The sequence below is a fragment of the Petaurus breviceps genome, unplaced genomic scaffold (assembly GCF_028583685.1).
Source record: "Petaurus breviceps papuanus isolate PSGF00001 unplaced genomic scaffold, PetGlider_PUasm1.0 80, whole genome shotgun sequence".
NCBI lineage: Eukaryota > Metazoa > Chordata > Mammalia > Diprotodontia > Petauridae > Petaurus > Petaurus breviceps.
Window position 1 is genome coordinate 3,343,409 of NW_027186540.1, and position 20,147 is coordinate 3,363,555.

At 36.0% G+C, this 20,147-nt stretch overlaps 1 protein-coding gene across 7 annotated transcripts in view; it reads right to left on the minus strand.

The window, feature by feature from the left end:
- LOC138175982 (USP6 N-terminal-like protein) overlaps window positions 1-20,147 on the minus strand; it is a 202,750-nt gene that overhangs the window by 42,587 nt on the left and 140,016 nt on the right. For 6 of the 7 annotated variants that reach the window (XM_069106635.1, XM_069106633.1, XM_069106636.1 and 3 more), the window contains 2 exons: window positions 14,075-14,155; window positions 2,275-2,382 (listed from right to left, as the gene is read on the minus strand). In XM_069106635.1, coding sequence (XP_068962736.1) covers window positions 2,275-2,382; window positions 14,075-14,155 — 189 coding nt within the window. Of the gene's footprint in view, window positions 1-2,274; window positions 2,383-14,074; window positions 14,156-16,704; window positions 16,883-20,147 lie in introns of all 7 variants that reach the window. The other variant, XM_069106637.1, reaches the window with a different exon arrangement.

Consider the following 20,147-nt stretch of genomic DNA (forward strand, 5'->3'; position numbering starts at 1 on the left):
AGTCAGGAGAACCTGAGTTCAAATCCAGCCTCAGACACTTAACACAAAAACTAGCTGTGTGACCTTGGGCAAGTCACAACCCCAACTGCCCTCCAAAAAAAAAAGGCAAAAAAAAGAAAAGTCCCAGAATTGGAAAATGCAGAGCAAACACATTTTTGCAATTAAAAAAAATTCATTTGTTTCTACTTTGTTAAATCCTAAGGTTTTTATATTTTTTGAACTTAAAAAAAATTTACTCTATGATTCATTACTTATTTCCATTGGTAGTTATAGTTTACATTTCAAAAAACTCAAGGAAAAAAATTTTTTTCTAAAACCAGCTTAGTTATATTTTCCTTTTATTAGTCAAATTCAAGAATGTAAGCTTTAGAGATTTTTAGTCTAAAATGATAAAATCAGCAAAAATATAACTGAAAATCACAGTTTTTACTCACTAGCATGTTACCTATAGGATTACTTTTCTCCCTTCATTACAATTAATTAAATAGTCTACTTGTACCGTAATACAGAAATTCTGGAATTGTACACTGTAGGTCTAATACTTTGAATTGCTTTAAGCTTGTTAAGAAAAATATGCTGCATTATTATACCAATAGCTCTTTCATGATGAATAAAACTTAGAGCAGAAAAATAGGATACATATTACCTAAACTATATTGCTTTATGGAAAGAATTAATAATTTCTCTTTATGTTGCCAATTAAACATCTTTTGGCCTTATTGACAGGTATATAAATAAGTAAGTATATGAAGTATAATGCTTCTATCTATAATTAAACATTACATCTGTTTTATTCTGAGGCATACTTTAATTTTGAATGTTAGTTCTTAAATAAATAATTTTTAAAAACCAATGATCAGTTTAAAATCATCAAAGTATCTGAAATTTGAAAGGTAGCTTGATAGTAAATGTAGGAAATGTCTACTTAACTGCTCTCTACCAAGGAAAGGTTTTTCGAAATTAATTTTCAGTACCCTGAGGTTATGAGACAGTTAAATAGCTCAGTAAACAGAATGCTGGGCCTGGACTCAGAAAGTCCTGAGTTCAAATCCAGCCTCAGATATTTACTAGTCGTGTGATGTTGGAAAAGTCATTTAACCTGTTTGCCTAGGAGGGAACTAGGTGGCTCAGTGGAAAGAACTTTGGGCCTAGAGTGAGAATGACCTGATGTTGAAACGTGATCTCAGACACTTACTAGATGCTTACCCTCGGCAAGTCACTTAACCTTTGCTTGCCTTAATCCACTGGATAAGGAAATGGCAAACTGCTTCTGTATCTTTGCCAAGAAAACACAATGGACAGAATGGTCCACAATGATGTCACAAAGAGTCAGACACAACTCAATGACTAAACAACAACAGCACACCCTGCGGTTATACAAATATGAACAGTTCTATAAATTAGGATAATTATAACTTTTAGGGCTTCCTAATCTAAATCTTGATGGATTATTATTTACATACTAGAGAGCGAACCAAGAATACTGAATTGGCATTTCACTTCACAATTCCCTTTGGCTAGGGATTTTGTGTTTCAATTTCAAACTTTTCCCTTTTCTCCTTCATGTTTCTATTAAATGTATTCTATATGATGTCATTTATATGAAAGGTTGCTTTCTAAACCTGGGATTTTGAGATACTTTGATACTGTACTGTTTTCACATAATACTTGGCTAAAGTTCCCATGGGTCTACTATCGTTTAAGACAAGGTATATAACTTGTGTTTCAAAAGGAGTTTTCTGGAATATGATAAAGGAAATTTTATTCACCAAGTCAGTTAATGTAGAAGAGAATTATCTGGAATATCAAGTCACAGTTTAATTAAGGGGTTATAAAGTTAAACTAGAGAGAATAGGTTAAAGGGAACCTCCAATTTCTATGTTGAAAAAGAAAACGGCCAGATAAATAAAAACAAATAATGATAAATAGTCTATTAAACTATTTTTCGATACTTCAGAAAAGATTTTTAATATCACAGCTTCACAGTAATTTTATTGACTTTTTTCCCTAAAAATATGCCTCAGTATTGACTTATCATTGTAAGTTACTTGTAATGAAAGAGCTTTGGCTATTGATTCACTGAAATCAGAAAAAAATACTAAAATTTTTGTCTGAAATTCAGGACATACCTATTAAATAGGGCAAAAAAAATCCACATGTAAGCCTATAAATGTTTTAGGGTTTTTTCTTTAGTTTTGGGGGAAGGGTTTTGATATCTGAAATAAATTATTTTTAAACATTTTAATTTAATTAAAACTAATTTAATATACTCACATTGTAAAGGTCTCTTGTTTCTTCTTTCATTTTAGGAATCTCAAGTAATAAAGACCAGACTTCCCCTCTGAGCTGAAGTGGAATTCCTTTGTAAATTCTCCTATGAAACTAATCAAAAGAAAAGGAATTAAATTTTACAACGCATAAAAGTCTAAAATTTTTCCTAAATTCAGAATGCAAAATTTTTATTGGTAATTTACAATATTAACAACCAACTCAGTGACATGTTTTTATAGTTCTTCTTTCTAGCCCCAGAGATGCTTTAACTAGACAGAAAAACCAATCTGTCCCTGTAGGCAGGTTCACAGGGCCACCATTAGTAACTGTAAGACAGAATTATAAACTTTCACAGTTAGAAGGGATACTAGAGGTCATCTAATCCTGTATCTTCTCATTTTATAGATTAAAAAAACTGAGTCTCAGAGAGGTGGTGAATAATCTGAGATCACACAGCACACAAAGTAAATCAGTACAGAGGCTGTCTTTCCTAACTTCTGTTCTATTGTTCTTTCTTTGCCCACTTTTCAAATTTCCCTTCTCTTCTAATTCTTGGCCAGGTAATTCAGGAGAACTTCACTTTTTTTTTCTTCATTCTATTTGTGTACCAAAAAAAAGATCTTAATTATAGATAAATATTAAGAAAAGTAAGGACAGCCATGAAATAATGGACAATGAACTGACTTGAAGCTAGGAAGACCTGGGTTGGAATTTTCCCTATGAAACACACTAGGGAGGCAACTGAAGCAAATGACTACACCTCTCAGTCCTCTCAACAACCCTCAAAACTCTTAAGTTACAGAGAAAGCATCAACCAGAATTTGTACCCAAGGAGTTTCCTCAAATAGGAATTCCCTATATCAATGAAAACACGTCTATCCTCTCCCTATAACATCAGTACCGAATGTGCTGGAGAAAAAAAGGGTAATTGTTTTAGAAGTAAAATCTGACACACATTATTGTCAACTTCTATGCCTTTTAAATTGACCAGAAATGACTCTTCCTCAACCTCTGCATTCTCCTCATAAAATTTTTTCACAAATTTAAAAGCTTAAAACAATTAAATTAAAAGCAGTTAAATTCAAGTTTTAGTATCTTCAGTAATTGAACTAATGATCTATAGGATTTATCAATTCCAAAAGTATTTGTTAAGCACCTACTATGTGCATGTTAAACAAAAGTTCTTATTTCTGTAAACCATATTCTCACAGTTTTGTAAGGCTACAAGTCATAAAATACCACATAATCTGAAAAGACTTAATGTTGTGGGCTACCCAGAGGGCAACAGCCATTTATGGTGAGTGTAAATTGTCTATAATGACATAAATAACATGAATCTAAAGGAATAGGTGCAAAGGCAGCAGATGTGGGAATAATACAAAAAAAGATAGATAAAAGAATAAAGGGGCAAGGGACATGAGAAGAAGGCAATGTAGAGTTGAACTCATTTACCAAAGTGTCAATAGGAAGAAGAAGGGAGGAGGGTGTACTCAGTGAAAGGGTGATGGTGTGGGAAGTTAAGACAAAGAACAGGGTTAGGAATATGACTGGACCCTCTTGCCCCTTTCTCACAACTCTGTAAGCATCACTGCAGAAACTGAAGTACGTGGCACAGGACGACAAACAAGCATTTTGGAGTCTCTGTTTTGTTAAGCTGCCATGGACAAAGTGCAAGTGGTCAGTCTTCTGGTGGTAAGCCTTTATGTACTTAACGTGGGTGGTACTTAGAAAACAGACTGAGTGTATTGCTAGGGTCTGCCATACTCAAAACCTGGAAGAACCTGCCAGAATTTCAGCTCTACTAAGCACTTAGTTCCATGGCAACATTGTAATAAGATGTTCTAAATGGATGATGAGTTGAACAACCATTACCAAGGCACTTCTTAGCCCTCGACAGCACCTGGTTATACCAAGCATTAACAACATGATTACAAAATGACACTAAAGAAAACAAGGCTGCACTACTTCATGAAGCTAAGTTAACAGTATCCTGAGGATCTTAAAAAGTTTTAATTTACATGCAATTTTTTCAAGACATACTGTGTACAAGTGACCTATGTTCAATGTAATCTGCTCTGTTCCCCTGCCCCTTTTTTTCAACTGACCAGGGCTCAGTCACAAACTTTCAACCTTTCTTTCCTTTTAAACCCTTCTTTACAAAGCTCCCTTCAAGGTTAGCTTTTGTTTTGCTTGTAACTAATCCTTCCCCAAACCTATATTCCTTCTCCCCTCTTTTAAATGCATGTTTAAAATACATTTAACTAAAATTTATGTGTGTATTTTACTCCATTTTGACCCTATCAGATGAAAATGAGGTTGCCTGTTCCTGCCATCCCATTCTCTGTTTGCAGTTTTCTGCTAGTGCACCCTAAATATGTGACATGTGCCCTCACCCCTCTCCCTCCTTTTTCCCCTAGTGTATTCTTTTTTCCTTCCCTTCCCTTTCTGCTTTTAAGTTCATCAAAGTAAAACAAAAGCATTTCCAGGTCTTGTATCTTATTTAATTCCTCCCATGACTGTGATGTCAACAGAGTTGAGGGGACACTCGCTATCATCACTTTTATTAGGATGCAAACATTTAATTCATGTTCTAGTTAGTCTCTTGTGACTGTTTGCTTTCATCATTTTTTTCTTGATTTCTCTTGATTCTCAAATTTGTATTTCAAAATCCTACTCTGCTTTGGCCTTTTCATCAAGAATGCTTCAAATTCTTCTATTCCTTTAAAAGTTCATTTTCCCATTTTGCTGCATAAATTATTCTTAGTTATTAGCTTCCATCTTTTGTCTTTTAGAATATCAATATTCCAAAGTGCTCTTCTTCCTTACAGTGGAAGCTGCCAAACTGTGTGATTCTGAATGTGGTTCCTTGATGCTTGAACGCTTCTGTTTCTGGATGCTTTGCAACTTCAGAAACTCTGAATCTTGGCTATTGCACTCCTGAGTAGTTATCATTTTGAGGTATCTTTCAGGAGTTGACCAATAGACTCTCATTCCACCTTTCCCTTGGTTTCAAATATGTCTTGATTAATTTTCTTGAAATACAGTATTCAGGTTTGGGGAGCAGAAGCGTTTTCATGGTTTTCAAGTAATCCAATGATACTTAGATTGTTTTTTCCTTGACCTTTATTAAAATATGAATTATTTTATATTTTCTTCTATTTTCAGTCATTTGATTTTCTTTTCATATTTATTTTTTTATCATGGAGCTCTTTATCTTCTGTTGTTTCATTTGAATTTTCAGGTAGTCTGTTACTTGACTAAGGTTTTGTGCCTCTTGTACTATGTTGTTAATATGCTTTTCAAGTCTTTCCTTTAGTGGTCTCCTTTCTTTTCCTACTCTTACCTCAGGAAATCTCATTTCATTTACAACATAATTTTTAAAGTCTCCCTTCATTTCTTCCAGAATTTCTAGTTGACCTTGTAATCAAACCATGTTTTTCTTAAGGATTTGCTTGGAGATGTTGTGGAATTATTTTCTTGTTCTTGTATTTTGGGTTTCCTCTGGCTCCACCATAGCCCTTTATTATTGGTCTTTTTTTATTCACTCATTTTTCCATCATTGCTTCTCAAATTAGGACTCTGTGTTAGGGTCAGGGTCTGTGTAATTCTAGAAGGAATGTCAAGGTCTTTTTTGGCCTGAGCTATAGCCTCTTGGGTCCTATTGCTATTTTCTTGGGGGTACTGAGTTCCGGATCCTTCAAGGACCTCAGGGATAGCTCTGGCCAAGGTCAGACATTCATTCTGTTCTCACTCCTTGCCTTTAAGCCCATTATGCTCCTTACCCTGGTATGGAGGTCCTTCTGTAGTCCATGATAGATCTGTAACCTAACTCTAGGATCAATGTGATAGCATTGTCAGTTGGCTTTTTCCTGTTCCTTCCTAAATACTGTCCTACTTAACTGTGCTATATCCCTACTCACTTCTTGTGTAGTACACACAAGGTCTGACTAGGTCAATTCTCTAGTGCCCACATACCTCAGTCTGTCTTCCTATATCAATCTCAACTAGAAAAAATAACTCACTTCAATTTTTTTTCCTTAGATTTTCTGATCATGACATCATATAGTCACATCTCTAAGTCTTTGTTAGAGTAGTTATGGGAGAGCAGTGGGCTATACTGCTTCTGTTATCTTTACTGGTTTCTCAAGACTTTAGTCCCCTTGACTCTGTTGAAATATTTGACAATTTATTGAATGAATATTAAAACTAGTTAAAAAAACACTGCTGAGTAGTGAAAACACAAGGGAAATTACGATTTCCACAGAACCTTTCATTCGATGCTACACAAACAGCAACTTACATTTTTATGTATTTTAATATGTATAATGTGCTTTCCTTAAAATAATCCTGTTAGGTAATAAAACTGTTGTTCTCATTTCAGAGATGGGGAAATGAGGTTTAGAGGAATAAAATAACGTCTACAAAATTATCCAAATGATAATTATCTGAACCAGAACTCAAACTTGCATTTTCTGACTGTAAGATTAGTATTTTTATACCACCAAACAAATATCACTACAGATATGCTTTTGCTCATCATGAGGCTACACATATGTCACTTTCAAACAACCCAAATGGAAACTATTATTAAAATTTGTACTCTAAAAATTAAAATCTTTACTCCTACATTTATATTTAAGACATCAAGAATTTCACTATATTATTATTGTGTGAGTAAAGAGTTGGTGAGAAAAAAATATATCTCTTTTGGAGAAGAGAAATATATAGTAACTTCTTTTTCTTAAATCACTTTTTAAAACTTAAGTTTATAGGATAAATTAGAGGAGGTAATTCTCTTAGAAAGTGCATCATATTTTACACTAAATAATATGTACACCACCTAAAGCTACTGTCATTATAGAGAATACTGCTTTAAAATTATATATCAAAGAAGACAGTTCCATTAAAATCTTTCTTAATGGAGAATGCATTAGTCTGAGTTGCTATTAGGTTAGGCTAATGGAGTCCATCTTTACAGCTTACATAGATACTTTCATAAATATATATAGAGTAAAGAAGAATAGTTACATAATCCTATGAACATTACAAGAGATACTTTATGAATTTGCAAGTGTAGATGCTAAGCATGGACATTTGTCCTGTCCTTTTCTGGTCCTGATACAATCTTTTTAATGAGCTGAAATGCAAATTACTTAATAAACTTCATATGAATATAAGAGACAACATAATTTTCAACAATTAGAGGTCCAACATCTATGTTTTGAGTTAGATTCAATTCTGAACTAGATTATCCTTAGCCATAACTGTGCCATTTAATGAACATCACAGAAACTCATTAATAATGACATATTAGCTTTAAAGAGATGGTCATTATAGGCAAGTCTTGGATAAGATAGATGAGATCAAAAACCTCCAAAATTATAAAACAAGCTAAAAAGGACTAACTACTCTGCAGCATAACTTCATATAATATGGAAAAACATATAGAATTCTAGGAAATCGCAGACAAAATTAAAGGGCAGTAATAAAAAGGTAAGTCTTGTAGAATACATAAACCCTTTGCATTAACCACAAATCTAAGAGAGGACTATAAATGGCCAACAAGTTCTGTAAATGGCAAATGAACCTAGAAAACAGAAGAATATTCATATTTTAAAGATTTTTTAAAAGTCTCACACACTGCAGCAGAGCTGCACACTTGCACATTGAAACTTAGCTAGCCATCATCATCTGAACTGCCTTCTAACAAAAAGATAAACAAAACATGGCTAATGTTACAAAAGAAATGGAAAATGTTAGCTATCTTTTGGACCTTCATTTCTATTGTCACATTTAATGATTAATTGAAATCTAACTAAATCAAAGCTATAATCACATGAATTGTCTAAATTCCCAATATATTTTTGAAAAACTAACAATTTTCCTTTTGGGGAGTTGTAAATTAAGAGGAAGAAAGGAATAAGCATTCACAGAAGGCCTACTATGTGTGACAATGTGCTATGTGCTTTTTACAAATATTATCTCATTTGATCCTCACAACTCTGCAAGGTAGGTGCCACTCTCATTGCCATGTCACAGGGTCATACAGCAAAGTGTCAGAAGCCATATTTGAACTTGAGTCTTCCTAACTCCAGGCTCTATCCACTGCACCACCAGATGCCTTTAAGGATAACACTTTAACTTAAAAATTAGTCATGAAACTGTCAGAGCTGTGATTTTATCAATTTGGAGACTTTCCAGTTACGTCTATTGCAGCAAACATAGTTCGTCCTTTAGGACTCCTGCCAGTGTTATGCTATAAAGCATCCACAGGATGTCCAAATTTGCTAGAGGCTTTCCTCTAGGATCTCTTGACATTTCATAGGCTCAAAAGATCAAAGATTTAGAGTTGGGGGCGGGGGGGAATCTCAGAGGCCATCTCTTTCCACTGTTCTATACTGCCTCAATTAGAGTGCAAATACTAGTGGAGCATGCAGAGAAGTTCACTGGTTATAACTCTTGCTACACGAGTACTTCAAATCTTTTCTCACACATATAACTCTCCAATGACATCCTTTGCATTGCTTTTTCTGTAGAATTCCTAACTGGCAATATTTGATTGTTTATCCACAACTCTATGTACCTCTTCAGTTATCTACTCAATGTCATAATATCAGTTTAAGAAAACTGATGGGTCTTTGTTTCAAAAAGAAGTTTGGGTACATTGAAAGCTCTGCACAATTTCCCAAAGGCAGCCCAACCTTCTTTCTTCCCAGCGTTCAATTCTGAGCCCAGTTCATCACCCATATATAATATTTTTTCCAAAATATATGTACTGATGACCAGATGTATGGTTTGTCCATTGAAATGCACAAATAGGACAATAAACATTTTTCATCTACCTGGTTTTTCCTATGTGGACAATTAGGTCAAACTCTTTTGAGTAATTATGGATCTCATTTAGGAGGTACTGCAATGTTTCAGGATTTGATATGCTCATCATATTTTATTATTCAAATAGTATTTGATAATAACACTATGTACATGGAATCCATCTTTCAATCAAACATTACATTGGACATCTGCCACTTCAGGTCCTTATCACCTCTTTCCTAAATTACTGCCTACTAACTGGTTTCCTTGCCTCAAGTCTCTCACCATTCTAGTCTATTCTACCTATCACTACCAAAGTAATTTTCCTTAAGTACTGATCTAACTGTGTGATTAGTCTCTTCAATCAACTCTAGTGACTTCCTATTGTCTCTAGGATAAAATATAAAGCCCACCACAACTCTGCCCCAAGCTACCTTGGCAGTTTCACTGGACATTATTTACTCCTTATCCTTCACTTTGTTGAGGTCCAGCCTTTTCTCAGTTCCTCATTCATGACATTCCATCTCCTTTCTTTGCGCTTTTCAATTGTCATGTCTGAAACATTCTCTCCTTATCTTTACCTCATGGAATCCCTTTCTTCCTTTAAGAAAACATTTTCTGTATGAATGCTCTCCTGATTCTCTCAACTGTTAGCGCTCTCCGTCCCAAACAACTGTATGTATGTGTGTATGTGATACATACAACTTACATTTATTCAGTATGTATTTTATATGTACTTATCTCCTGCTTCAGAGTATAATGTGAACTGGGATTGTTTTCTTTTTTGGGGGGTGGATGGTATCCTTGTGACTGGCACACAGTAGGCACTCAAATACTTGATTGGTGATAATGGTTAACACCTGTGGAAAGGATGTTTTCAGGACGGCTAGATGGCACAGTGAATAGAGCACTGGCCCTGAAGTCAGCAGGACCTGAGTTCAAATAAAGCTTCAGACACTTAACACACACACACACACAAAAACCTAGCCATGTGACCTTGGGCAAGTCACTTAACCTCAACTGTCCTCCAAAAAAAAAAGAATGCTTTCCCCAGTTTTATACCTTTAAAAATCAGGTATATTTTTATTACCAAAAATAGACAAGTGTGATAATACCAATAATAATATATATGCCCACTTTCTAATGTATAAAAAATCTTTGAGAACTAGTGAAATACAAATGAACTGGACTCCACCATGCCACCAGAAACCTTATTATCAGTAAATTCATCAACCTAAGTCTTGGTATTCACACCTCACCAGTATTCTCAATGTCCAACAACCCTCTGATAAGAGGGCTAGAGGGCAGAACAACAGGCTCCTCCCACAGCCTACATTTAAAGAGGGTTAAAAGGCCAGGAATTTCTTTGCTACCTGCCCCTCTCCTCTGGATGGGACTCTATCATACCATGCTAATTCTGAAGTACTTCCCCTCTCCACTCTTTTCAGTTTACTTTTTCCTATTGTCTTCTCCCATTAGACTGTAAGCTCCTGGAGGGTAATGACTGTCTTTTTCTTATTTGTATCCCTAGAATTTATTTAGCACAATACCTGGTACATAGTAGGCATTTAATAAATGTTTACTAACTGACAAATAACAGGTATCTCTGATTAAGGTATGACGAAGGAAGGCAAATGATATTCTATAACAGAAAACATATAAAAGGCATATAATTGACCGAAAAGCATAAGAGAAAAAATGTGCTTATTATGTGCTAACTGTAAAAAAGCATCTGATTACTTACAGCAAAATACTGCCTTAAAGGATCTTTTCCACCAAGATATTTCCTATACATATGTTAATATGATATAAAATTTCTTTTTTTTATTTTTTGCTTTTTGGAGGGGGGAAGGCAATTGGGGTTAAGTGACTTGCCCAAGGTCACACAGCTAGCTTTTGTGTGTGTGTGTGTGTGTGTGTGTGTGTGTGTGCGCGCGCGCGCACACCAAGTGTCTGAGGCCGGATCCGAACCCAGGTCCTCCTGACTCCAGGACTGGTGCTCTACTCACTGCACTACCTAGCCTCCCCCATGATATAAAATTTCTTGAAAGAGAACACCAGGAAACACTTCAGTGACCCTTTGTTTAGCCATAACAGATATATAGCCATTTTGTTGATACTTTAAAACACAATTACTAGAGGATAGTGAAGTATTGTGGTAGAGTGGATAGTAAGCTGGTCTTGAAGCCAGGAAGACCTGGGTTCAAGTTCCATCACTGATACATAGTGCTTCAGCAACCCTAAGCAAGTCACTTAAACTCTCAGTGCTCTATGCAAATCTCTAAGACTAAAAATTGAGAAGATGGTTCCATTCAACACTGGCAGAAGGAGTTTCTTCTCCTCAGAATTGCCCTAATTATATATATACCAGTGAATAAATACACCAATATACTAGTAAAGTTATAGGTGCAATCCCTAACCATAACCATAACCCTAACATCTGAGTAATATTCTCTGCTATAGAACTTAGTTTCACAACATGAAGCACTGTTTATGTAATACTGCTTTTTTTTTAACTCCGTAATCATCTGTAATCTTTAAATCTGTAATTCATAATCACTTATGAAAATGATACCATTCACTAAAAGTTCAATGTGAGTTTTTTGGGCTATCTTTTCCAGAAGTGGAAGTTGTTTATATAGCATAGTGCCTGTGACATATAAAGCAATATAATATTTGATGATGAATGGCTTATTGATGGAAATGTACTATCCAAGTCATTCCTTTATGTCCTATACTTATAAGTAGCTTGGGGGTTGGGAGGTGCTAAAAAGGAACAGGGATGAAGTCTGTGGACATAAAATAAAGTCAATTGACTGACACAAGAACTTAATTAATGACCTTGATCTTATTTGTAAAATGGTCAGTTTAACTGAATAACCCAGATCCAGTTATTAATGAGACTTGTTCTCTCCCCCAAATATTCAGGTTGCCAAAAATGTTCATTACCTCTTGAAATTATAATTGCCCATCCAAATTTCTCACAGGTGCTCTATTTTCTAATCTCCTTCATCAGAACTGCAGTAATGTCTTTTAGATTTTTGTTTTTTGCTCTTTTCCAACCTATGCTTGCTTTCATATCACATCAGGGAAGAATATAGATTATCCAGTTCTCTCCTTCTGAAAGAATCCTGTCTTTTCAAAAGAAAACACTACAGAATGGGCAGGGGAAGGGTCCCACAAATTACTACCTATTATATACTTCCTGTGAAATATGTCCAAATAAATAATACATATTTTAAAAACCACAAAACCCAAAGGTGCCATATATTTTTGTTTTTCTAAGTGGTTTTTTTCCCCCCTAGATTCCAGATAGTAGACTCCACACTTTCTACATTTGGCTACTTTGGAATTTCTGAATCCTTCAAAAGACATAATTTCTATCAGTGTAAAAAGAAAGTGAAAAAGAATGACCTCTTCCCAAGTCTTCTCATCCTGTGATTATTCTTCATGTTTTCCCACAAATACTCCATGAAGGATCTATTCAAGTCATGCCTTCTAGGTGATCTTCAAATCCCTAGAGTATTGTCGGCATACTCAAAACACTAAATAAATCAATACCCTTCATTCTGTTTGCTTCCTAATCATTCTGCAAGTTGTAACAATAATTATAATAGCTTACTCATGTAGCACTTTATATTTTACAAAATGATTGCCCTCACAACCATCAATATTACCTAAGAGGTAATATTTCCCTCCGGTTTATAAAGAGAAGGTATATAAATTATTCATAATGATAAAAAGACATTTACAATATTAATAAGGTATTTCAGATGAACTAAAGGGACAATAACTGATACATAGTTACAGTACACAGAGCCTTACAGTTTACAATATGCTTTATACATCACTTCATTTTAAGCTCACAATGATGCTGCAAGGTAGGAAATACAGGTATTATTATCCCCATATTATGGATAAGGAAACAGAAGCTCTGGGAGGACAAGTGATTATGAGAGTTGCACAGTCAGTAGGTCTCAAAGGAAGAATTTAAATCCACATCTTCCTGATTCAATTTCCAGAATTCTGTCCATGATACAACTTTTACCTTCAATAATAGGGTAAGAAAGGACTGAAATTAATATGAAACCATTCAATGGTTCTATAAAAAGGATGTTAAATGTTAATATTTAATATAATCATGCCTTCAAATCACCATGAAAACTAATGAATATTATTAGGTAAGTTTTTTGGTTCATATATATTCAGCACAGGAGTAAGGAATACCTTTGTGTCAGTTTTATCACCACCCTTCTTCATAGGTTTACACAAGTTATCTTTAAGGTTATTTAAGATGCTGTAACTCCATGATCTCAGAGGACTGCTTGTATGATAGAGGGAATCTGCTGTCAGAGGAAGGGATTTCGATCCCAGCTCTACTGCTTTCTCCCTCTGTGATCTTTGGACAAATCACTTAACCCCTCTGAGCCTCAGTATTCATTGCCACTAGTAAGACAGTTTCCCTGAAAGGATACTTTTACAAATGGCCTCAGAGAACAGGATGAGGCCCATTATTTTTGGATGTCACCAATTTGAGAATTTTGGGATGTCATCAATTTGGAATTTGTTTTGCTTGACTATGCATATGTTACAATGGTTTTGTATTTCTTTTCTTGATTGAGGGAGAATGTGGAAGGTAATTTTATTTCAATGCTAAGAAGGATGGGCTCTCTCTCCCTTCCCACACACGCCTCATATGCATACATATATAAAACAAATATAAATCAATAAATGGATATCCTGGTTTACAAATCAGTCTCCAACAAAACTGCCAATCATAAATCAGTTCACCAGGGCCTGATCATCACATGAAGAACAGATAAAACTTAGTTTCCAGAACTGAAAAGTTGGGGAATAGATTCTAGGCAATAGAGAAGCAGCTCGTATACCCAAATACAACCTATGACAATAAAATCAGTAACTATTTTGTTTGACTGAAAGCAATATTAACTGCATTTATGGGTAAATGTATTAAAGTTATTTAAATTACCTTTTCTGTATTCTTGTATTTTTCCCAACTTTTCAGCATTTTCAGCCATTTTGTACTTCTTTCAATTTCCAAGTGCTTTTGCTGAAATGAAATTAAAATGTCTTGTTATTGTTTCTCAAGGTTCCTTTGTTTACAAACTACATCTGTTAATAAAGGAAATGCTACTAAAATGGTAGCCAATTTATTTTACATTCACCAGCAAATATTTAGTCTAAATAATTTTAAATAAATTTTATTGATAATTTTATTTTGTTTTTGTTCAATTATTTTTTTTTAGCTATATCCAACTCTAGGTGACCCCATCTAGGATTTTCTTGGCAAAGATACTAGAGTGATTTGCCTTTTCCTTCTCCAGCTCATTCTACAGATGAAGAACTGAGGCAAACAAGGTTAAATGACTTGTCCAGGGTCACAAAGCTAGTAAGTGTCTAAGGCCAGATTTGAACTGAGGAAGATAAGTCTTTCTGATTCCAGGTCTGCCAATCTATCCACTGAGGGAGTCAAGGAGAGAGTTCTGTCTTTTAACTTTTGTTTTAGTAATGTTTAAATTTCTCCTTATATCTCCCATCCTCCCCACAAAGACTGTCCTACTTCATATAAAAAAAGGTTCTATTTTTAAGGAAAAAGAGAAAGAAATTGGCAAAATCAAATAATACATAGAAAAAGTCTGAAAATGTATGCAATGTCCCTCATCCATGGACTTGCTTACTCTCCTAAGGAGGAAAAATGTCTTCTCATATCTCTCCTTTGGGTCTGTGTCTGTTATTTTAAATTCTTTCAATTGTTTTGTGGTTGTTTTTTCAGTTAAATTGTTGCAGTCACTCTAGATGTTGTTTTCTTGGCTCTGCTTATTTCACTCTACATCAGTTCATTTAATTCTTTCCATGTTTCTCTGTATTCATCAAATTCAGTTTCTAACCATATAGCATGATTCAATTCCATCCACATACCAATGGATGGGCATCAACTTTGTTTCTAGTTTTTTTTTTTTTTTTTTTTTGGTTTTTTTTTTTTTGCTATCACAAAATATGGATACTGCTACAAATATTTTACAGTAGATAGAGACTTTTTTCTTATGAATGACCTCTCTGGGGTAGGTCTAATAATGCATCTCTGTGTCAAAGAGTATGGGCATTTTAGCCATTTTACTTGAACAATATTGCTTTCCAAAACAGCTGGACTGATCCATAGCTCCACCAACAATGCCTTGGTCTAACCTTCTTTCCATAACCCCTCCCCATTGATTATTCTCAGCTTTTGTCATGTTTGTTGGATATGAGGTAAAACCTCAAGGTTATTTGGATTTGAATTTCTCTTATTATTAGTGATTGGGAACATTCTTTCAAATGGCTGTTACTTCTTATGAGAACTCTCTGTCCATATCCTTTGTTTACTTCTCAATTAGGAAATGGATCTGATCCTCTTCTAATTTTTTTAAAGTATTATCTTTAATATTTAGATTACACATCCATTTTGAATCTATGTAATGTGGCATAAGATGATGATATAGGCCTAATTTCTATCAAGACTACTGCCTAGTTTTCCCAGCAGTTTTTAAAACAGGGAGTTCTTTCCTACGTAATTTATCTTTATCTAACAATGAGCCATTGAGATCCATCATTTCTGATTGCCTTTTGTCTATTCTGTTGCACTGATCTATTTCTCTACTCTTTAAACTAATACCAAATAGTTCTCATGAATGCCATTTTGTAAAACAGTTTGAGGTCTAGAACAATTACTCCACCTTTATCCCTACCTTTTGTATTTTCATTATTTCTCTTTATATTCTGGATCTTTTCTTTCTCCAAATGAATTGTTAATATTGTATCAAGTAGTGATTAAAATAGCACTACAGTTATAAATTAGTTTCAGTAGTATTATATTGGCCTGGCCCATCCAAGAACATTGAATATTCTTCCAGCTACAGACATTGTTCTTTTTTTTTTTTTAAAGGAATACTTTATAACTGAATCTATACAAATAATTTGTGTGCACAATATTTGTAGAGTAAATATAAAGTACTTTTTTATAGATAGTGGTGTGACCTTGGTTTTTGTTTTTGGAGGGCAACTAGGGTTAAGTGATTTGCCCAACGTCACACAGCTAGTTTTTGTGTTAAGTGTCTGAGGCTGGATCTAAAGTCAGGTCCTCTCGATTGCATGGCCGGTGCTCTATTCACTGCGCCACATAGCCACCCCATATCCGTGTGACCTTGGGCAAGTCACTTAACCCCAATTGCCCTATCTTCCCCCTCCAAAAAGCAAAAACAACCAACCCCCCTCCCCCCCAAAAAAAACCTTCCCCTAACAACTGCTTTCGCTGTATCCCATAAGTTTTGGTATTTTGTCTCATTATTGTCATTCTCTTAAATGATTATTGATTGTTCCCATGATTTGTTGTTTGGCCCACTCATTCTTTAGGATAAGATCATTTAGTTTCCAATTCATTTTTAGTCTATATTTTCATGGCTCTTTTGAGGTTCATTCAATTCATATATACTACCCAATAAAAATTCTGGTAGCTGTTACCTACTATAATCCAGGATACTCTGCCCCACTCCCCTTTCTTTTTTCAATGATTTGAGGGTCTCTCTCTTCCTCAAATCCTACCCCACTGACTCTGAAACTCACAGCTCCAGCACCCTGGGTCCCTTGGGCTCCTCCCATCTTCTGACTGGAGCAGATGGAGGATGGACATTGGAAAGGTCCTTCCCCATCCTCCAGCATTTGAGGACACCTTGAGAATTCATCTCATCATTTCATACCCAGCTACTCTTCTAGATTTCATAATCTCCAGGAACTCATCACTCTGCAAGATAAAATAAACTCTGAGACTTAAGCCTCTTCAGATCATTTCCCACCTAAGTATGGGAGCTGGTAGCTCACTTCTTTCAGCTTCTTTTTATGTGTTGTCTTCCCTGTTAGACTGTGAGCTCCTTAAGGGCAATGACTGTCTCATTACTCTTTGTATACCTAGCAGTTAGCACAGGGCTTGGCACATAGTAGATGCTTAATAAATGTTTATTGACCGACTGAGAAAGGGCGCTTTAACAGACATACATACTGATACTTCCCTCAAACACTAAACTCACGGTTCATCAGCTTAGTCATTTCTCATAAACTACCCCTCCACCCTACTACATCTAACACACAGAGACAGTCATACCATTAATTTTGCCATAAAAATGGTTTGGCTTCCATATTCATGAACTCCAGAATTCCTTTATCTAATGACACACAATCAGTTGTCATTCTACTTCTTCCTCTACCTTACAACCCCAAATCCTGTTATTCAATTCCATTCAATAAACATTTATTAAATGTCTTCTATGTGCCAGGCACTGTGCTAAGTGCTGGGATATAAAAAATGGCATGATAGTCCCTGCCCTCAAGGAACTTACAATCTAATGGAGGAGATTACATGCAAACAAATATATACACAGCAAAATATACATAAATATAAATAGATGTAAAATAAATAGGAAATTATTAACAGAGGGAAGGCACCAGAATTAGAGAGGCTGGGGAAGGTTTCCTGTAGGAGGTGGGATTGTAGCTGGGACTTAGGAATCCAGGGAGGTCAGTAGTCAGAATGGAGGAAGGAAAGGAATATAGGCATGAGGAATAGCCAGAGAGAATACCAAGAACTCAGAGATGAACTGCCTTGTTTGTGGAATAGCCAGGAGGCCAGAGTCACTGGATCTAATTTGTTGGGCAGTAAAGTATAAGAAAACTAGAAAGGTAGGAGGGGGCTAGGTTATGAAGGGTTTTGAATGCCAAACAAGATTTTGTATTTGTTTCTAGAGGCAATAGTAAGCCACTGGAATTTACTGAGTAGGGAGAAGAGGTGACATGATCAGATTTGAGTTATAGAAAAAATATTTTAGTGGATGAATGGAGAATGAATTGGAGTGGGGGAGAGACTTGAAGCAGGCAGATCCACTAGCAGGCTACTGCAGTAATCAAGGTGTGAGGTGATAAGGGTCTGCATTAGAGGGGTGACAATGTCAGAGGAGAGAAGGGGGCATATCTGGAAGATGTTGCAAAGGTGAAATCGGCACCTTTATTGATAGATATTTTAGATAGCCTGGGACAGAACTGATGGGCAAGCAGTACCTCCAATTCGGAGGTCACAATGAAGATGAAGAGCAAAGTTATGTAAAGGAAGACAGAAGGAAAAATGAATTTGTTCCCCCTCCCTCAATACCTTTAGCTGAGAACACTACCTCTTATTTTATTTTTTAAAAAAAGATCACTGGGGAGGCTAGGTGGTGTAGTGAGTAAAGTGCAGGCCCTGGAGTCAGGAGGATCCAAGTTCGGTTCCAGCCTCAGACACTTAACACCCACACACAAAAAAACTAGCCGTGTAACTTTGCGCAAGTTACTTAATCCCAATTGCCCTCCAAAAAGCAAAAAATAAAAAAGATCATTTACTGAGAAATCCCTTTTCTTCTCCCCTCCTCACCTCATATTACCCAGATGCCTTCTGCTATTTCCTTCTTCACCCCTGTCTCTCATGATGAGGTTGTTCCTCTCTTTGCTAAGACAACTCTCTAGAGGAGAAGTTAGCTGGCACAGTGGGTAAAGCAGTGGGCCTAGAGTCAAGAAGACCTTTTCACAAATTTGCCCTCACACTTATTGTGTGACCCTGGGCAAAACTGTCTGCCTCAGTTGCCACATATGTAAAATGAGGATAACAATAGTACCGTCCTCACAGGATTGTTGTGAACAAAAAGATAATATTTTTAAAGTGCAACAATGGCTGGCATATAGTAAGTGCTTAATAAATATTCATTCCCTACCTTTCCTCCTCTATAAGCACGGATAGTCTCATTCTTTCCCATCTTCTCTAGCAGCTTGCCCCCTCTACCATCCCCACTCTCTCTCAGTCACCTTCGGTCTCTGCTAGTTGTTTCCCCACTACCTACAAACATGCCTATTTCTCTTTCGTCTCAAAAACCCTCATTTGATCCATCCATCCTGTTAGTTATTATTCCAACTCTCCTTCCTTTTGTGGCTAAAGTCCTTGAGGTCACCTACATTTGACATCTCTACTTCCTTTCCTTTCACTTGGTAGTCAAGATGGCAAGCAGTACCATAAACTCACCACAAAATTCCTCTAAACAGATAAAGAAAATGTACCATACCTAATCTTGATGAGGTAAACCAGAAAAAGTCATAGTGAGTCATTTTTTTTAGCACATGGAGACAAAAAAGGAGATTTTTGGACAGGGTCCAAGCCAGGAGTACACAAAAAGTGAGAATTTTAGCAACCAGGGAGAGACTATGCACCAGGGCAAAAGGAGGTCCCAGAACCATACCAAGGTATCCATACTGGGGTAGTAGGACAGGAACAGATGTGAACTTGCAACTTTGTTGCCCACTACCCATTCTGGGTCACAGGTCCAAAGTGATCTAAGAAGGGCACCTGAACAGAGAGGGGTTGTGTTCCCAGGAAGAGAATCCTCAGTAATGTACTGAGAAAGGAGGATAGCAAGAAATAAGCAAGCAACAGCAACTTGGCTCAAATTCCAAGTCAGAACACGGTTTAGTTTCCAACATCTAGTCCTGTTTACAGAGGAATAACTAGGGTAGCAGTCCCTCTTTCAGCTTGTTGACAAGGGCTAAGTGTAGCAGCAATGTACTCTTGCTCAGACTCTGGTAAGGGAGCAAGCAGAGCCCAGGCTAGGAGAGGCAGAAATCAGACTCTGTCATGGATCAGACCATTGCAGGTCCCCAACTTGTCCTTGAGATTTTGGAATAACTCAAAACTCCAAGAAAGCAGCAGCAAGATCAGTCCAGAGCTTCCCTCCAGAAGTGCTACAGAATCCAGCTTGAACATCAAGTCTAAAGTCAGGAAGTAGGCTGGAAGAATGAGCAAACACAAAAAGTATTCCACCATAAAGAGCTATTATGGTGGCAGGGAAGTTCAGGATATAAACGCAGGAGAAAAGAATAACTCCAAAATATCTAAAAGCAAAGCATCAGAGAAAAACATAGCCTGGGCAAAAACTCATCCAGAATGCCTGGAAGAGATGAAACAAAGGATAAAAAACAAACATTCTCTCATCTTC